Below are 5,293 nucleotides of genomic sequence, written 5' to 3'. Positions count from 1 at the left end.
TGACACTTCCGAACAAAGCTGAAACAGTCTTTTTCCATGGTTATCCAGTAGTAGCCTGCTCGGAGGATTTTCTTTGCCAAAACATACCCGTTCATGTGGGGTCCACACACTCCTACGTGTACTTCATGCATGATCCTTCCGGCCTCTTCGGCATCAACACATCTTAGCAAGTTGAGATCTGTACAAGACATCACCAATTAAAAAGAAACCACTAGTGTGCCGTCTAATGGTTCTCTTTTGGTCTCCAGTGGCTTGCTCGGGGTATTCTTTAGTTTTCAGAAATCTTTTGATGTCATGGTACCATGGTTGGGTATTTGGTTCTGCTTCAACTGTATTACAATAACCATGCCTTTCCCGGATTTGGATTTCCAAGGGATCTATGTGAGCATTTCCTGGGTACGACAGTATTAAGGCCAATGTAGCAAGTGCGTTAGCCAATTCGTTGTGACAATGAGGGATGTACCTGAACTCTATCGATTTGAATCGCTTGTTGAGGTCTTCCACATGCTGCCTGTAAGGGATAAGCTTAACATCTCGGGTTTCCCATTCTCTCTGGGCTTGCCGGATAATCAGATCTGAGTCTCCCATGATCAGTAACTCTTCAACGTCCTAGTTGATTGCCATGTTTATACCCATGATACAGGCTTCATACTCGGCAGTGTTGTTTGTGCAGAAGAACCGAAGCCGAGCTGTGGCTGGGTAATGCTGTCTGGTAGGTGAGATCAAGACTGCTCCAATTCCCACGCATTTTGCATTTACCGCTCCATCGAAGAACATTTTCCAAGCAGTAGTATCCTCGGATATTGCCTCGACTGAGTTTACCTCCTCATCTGGGAAGTAAGTGTTCAAAGGTTGGTACTCATCGTCAACCGGGTTATCAGCCAAATGATCCGCCAACGCCTGGGCTTTCATTGCCGTGCGAGTGACATAGACTATGTCAAATTCAGTGAGCAGAATCTGCCATTTCGCTAATCTCCCCGTGGGCATTGGTTTTTGGAATATGTATTTCAAAGGATCCAACCTGGTTATAAGGTAAGTGGTGTAGGCTTGCAGATAGTGTCTCAGCTTCTGAGCTGCCCAAGTTAAGGCACATCAGGTTCTTTCCAACAGAGTATACTTAGCTTCATAGCCGGTGATCTTCTTGCTCAGATAGTAGATTGCTTGCTCTTTCTTTCCGGTTACATCATGTTGCCCGAGGACACAGCCAAAAGAGTTTTCCAAGACTGTCAGGTACAAGAACAGAGGCCTCCCTGGCTCTGGTGGGACCAAGACTGGCGGATTTGACAGATATTCCTTGATCTTATCAAAAGCTTCTTGACATTCATCCGTCCACTTGATCGCCGCATCTTTCTTCAGCAATTTGAATATGGGTTCACACGTGGATGTCAACTGAGCAATGAACCGACTGATATAGTTTAATCTGCCCAACAAACTCATCATATCTTTCTTGGTTTTCGGAGGAGGCAAATCCCGGATAGATTTTATCTTTGTTGGATCTAACTCAATACCTCTCCGGCTGACTATAAAGCCCAAAAGTTTGCCCGATGGGACTCCAAACGCACATTTGGCTAGGTTCAGCTTCAAATCATATCTGCGCAACCGCTCAAAGAATTTTCTCAGGTCTCGAACATGGTGATCCTGGGTTTTGGACTTGATGATCACGTCGTCCACATACACCTCTATTTCTTGGTGCATCATATCATGNAATTGTTGGCAGAGTCTTTTCTGAAGACATTCCGATGCTCCCCTTTGATCTAGTAAAGTATGGGTGCGAAGCCAGGTTACCACAAAAACCAACCACCGTTCTATAAAAACCTGAACTGATTATTAACAGCAGCAAACAGTTAGTTTGAGACAAATAACAGATAGGTAATCGCACGTTGGGGGTATGATGCACCTATACAGTTAAATGTATTTCTACATGCTTTGCAACAGTTGCATGCTTCATCCCGGCTTTACTTATTCTTCCCCATTTTTCTTCTTTCCACTTTCACTCTTCCCTTTTCATCTCTCTTTTTGTTTTTTTTCTTTTCTTTTCTTCTCTTGCCCCTTTTTCTCTCATTTTTTTTACTTTTCTTTTCTTATTGGAGCTATTCACAAAATTAATAACCGGATCCGATGAGGATTGCCTACGTATCACGACGCCGCGTGAATCAGATCATTACGTAGTTCAAGAAAATAAAAGCGAAAAGTAAGGAAACAAATTTTTGGGAATTTTTGATTTTTCATTAATAAAACTTCTATTACGAAAGATTTCAAACTACTCAAAAAACTACCAATAGACTCAAAATAAACCAAAATACAGACTCAATACATGAAAATCAGAAATACATTAAAGCTTCAACTCCTGGGGCCCGCGGGGCATCATTCGGCCTCGCCACGGGCCTATGTGCGAGACCCCCTTGTAGCCGCTCCAAATCGCTCATTATCTGGCGGGCGAATGTCATCACTGCAGCGAAGAAGGTGGTTCGGGTCATATCCTCACATGCTTGGCATTTTGCGACAATGTAGTCGGCAATAGCCCTAATCCTTTCTCGAACCCTACCCTTTTCCTGAAGTAGCCGCCCGATTTGCTGGTTTCGGGCTTCTAACACTTGAGAGTCGTGAAGGTGTTGATTTTGCAACTGTTGTATTCCTTCCTCCATCTGAGCCATCAAATTATAACAGTGTTCCCTATCAGCTTTGAAATCTTTAGCCTGCTTGGCTGCCTCATTCTCAAGAGTGGTTACCTTTCTTCTCAAGCTGGTGATTGTCCCTTCATACTTTCTCTTCATTTGTTGCACAAACTATGTCCGACCTTTTGCATTTTCCGCTAATTGAGCTCGGGCGTTTGCTAGACTGGCCTCAGACTTTTCTAGGTCATCTTGACACTCAAGGGCTTTCTTTTTCAGACTGCTTATAAGCCTTTCATCCGCTCGGCTTCTTTCTAGGTTTCTAGCAGCTATTTTCATCTTTCGGATTTGAGCTTTGAGGGCTTCATTTTCTTGAGTTAGTTTTTTCTTTTCTCCCTCATCTGCGGCAACTTGGATACTTTTGGAAAATTCAAGGTCCCTGATTTGTCCTTCCAACTTACCAATTCTAGCCCTGTAGCTTTCTTCTTTTGCCAACCAGCCCCATTGCTCTTGCGAATCGTGAGTGAATTGTTGCACGTGGGCTCTCTTAGCAGGTCTTTGAGGAATCTAGAATCTTTTACCGAACCAAACAATGTACTTGGGGTCCACTTCACCTCTAGCTAGATCTCGCACCATGGTCTTAGGTTCAAGAACTCTACATTCATTCCACACCTGGCGAATTCTCCCTTCTGGAAATGCGGCTTTTGGGCCCAATTCAATGACATGTTTACTCAAATCTTCATCATTGGGGACGGTTTGAAATCTTCCTAATTGACGCAAAACCCTGTGGGGAGCATAAGGCTGGATGCTCCGGATACTCAAATCTTCAACCGACGTGTATACTGCTTCGGTGACAGGAAGCCATCCGAATGCCCACTCAATTTTATCGGTGGTCAAGGAGTTCAAATGTGCAAGCCAAGCTTCAGTACCCTCGAGGAATTCAATACCCACTACTCAGCTTTCAAATTCTTCAATGCAACTTAAACCGGTCATACCATAATTCATATATCCAACTCGGTGACAGAGATGTTCCTGCATCCATAATTGTAATAACAGATTGCAGCCTTGGAAGAACTTCCCCCTTCCCGACAGATAGTCAAGGCTCGATAGATTTCAGATAAGATCAGAGGAACCACAGTGTTGTTGGCTTTCTTAATTGCAACATCGATCATTCCCACGAGACCTATCTCTATATTACCATCTCTTTCGTGGACAAACTACAACACCCAAGAAGGCTACCATAAAAGCTAAACCCTGCCTTGCCTTCCCAACAGAGTCGCCAGAGCTGTCACACCTCCTTTTTTACACAACCGGAGGTAGTACAAGGGAGTTTTTCCAATTTAAGTGACATTATTCGAAATGGGATTATTTTATTTAATTTTGTTCAGAGTCGCCACTTGGGATGGGTTCGTTTTCTGGTGTCCCAAGTCACCGGTTTATTTCAAATCCCAAATCGAGGAAGATTTCGACTTTCCTTTTGAAGTCTGCGAACCAGAAATTCTGAATAAGGAATTCTGTTAACCCGAGGGAAGGTATTAGGCACCCCCGGATTCCATGGTTCTAGCACGGTCGCTTAAACTATCATAATTGGCCTATTATCTGATTTTAATACATGTTTTAACTAATGCAATTTTAAACTTATTAACCGCTTTTGATTATTTTAAAGAAGATTTAACGTCGTTTAAAATATGTCTTTGGATCGTGCCACATGAAATGAACCCGCAATCCGAAACACATTTTATTCGACGTTATTAAGATTTGGATTGGGGTCACATGAAATGCACACCCGAGTTTAGGAAGGTAATGTTATTAAAATAACGCGCCTAAAGCAACTACGCGTTGTTAACTTTGCGAGGGCCATGGAAATTTGCTAAATGGCACGCCTCAAATTCTATGAATTTTAAAAGGTATGATTAAGTGAGGGCCACGCATTTGAGCTTTTATTTAGCGCGGCGCACCTCGATTCCATTTTTAAAAGTAAAGGTATTCAAACTAAAGCTCGGAGGGCCATAAACTACTTGTTTTATCTAATACGGCACACCTCAATTATTTAAGGGAGTTCGATTATTTGAGCAATTAAGGAGTCAGAATTGTAGTACTGCATGGGTTAATTCAAGAAAGACTAAAGCTAAAGGTTTAAAAAAAACTTGGGCTAGGCATGAGGCCCAACAGCCTGCCATGACTGCCCCAACTAATAAATCATAAAGCCAATCGCACTGGCCCAACTAATGAGGCCGGCAATTTCAATTCAAGTGGACTCATGGTCCAAGGCCCACAGAATCGTCCAAATCTAGGCCCAATAACATTGACCAAAACACAACAACAAATGCACATGAAACCAATATTGTGGTCTGCCTCAAATAGTCATTTTTAGAAAAAAGAAAAGCTGAACATTGTGCAAAACACTAGATTTGAACGCATGAGATGAAATATAAAACCCAGTCACAAACTTAACAACAGCAAATGAGTGAAACATTGTATCGACCAACTAATTTTGGTAACTTGCCAAACCACAAACTCATTATTTGAGTCCTAGTTCTCAAGACCATAAATGCATCCCTCAAATTCCAAAGCAAATGATGAAAGAATAAGATATAAAATTCAGGTTCTAAAAATAAGAAAGAAAAAAACTAAGCTAAACCTTAAGTCAATTTTAAACTGGATCTTAAAGAAAACCAAGA

General features: G+C 42.1%; 1 protein-coding gene across 1 annotated transcript in view; it reads right to left on the bottom strand.

Annotated features, from left to right (window-relative positions):
- Positions 1 to 588, bottom strand: part of LOC109233739 — a 1,289-nt gene extending 701 nt beyond the window's left edge. The window contains exon 1 of the mRNA XM_019399605.1: positions 302 to 588. Coding sequence (XP_019255150.1) covers positions 302 to 588 — 287 coding nt within the window. The remainder of the gene's footprint in view (positions 1 to 301) is intronic.

Source organism: Nicotiana attenuata, chromosome 10 (assembly GCF_001879085.1).
Source record: "Nicotiana attenuata strain UT chromosome 10, NIATTr2, whole genome shotgun sequence".
Classification (NCBI taxonomy): Eukaryota; Viridiplantae; Streptophyta; class Magnoliopsida; order Solanales; family Solanaceae; genus Nicotiana; species Nicotiana attenuata.
The sequence above is the reverse complement of the archived record's forward strand: the minus strand, read 5'-3'. Positions and strand labels throughout refer to the sequence as shown.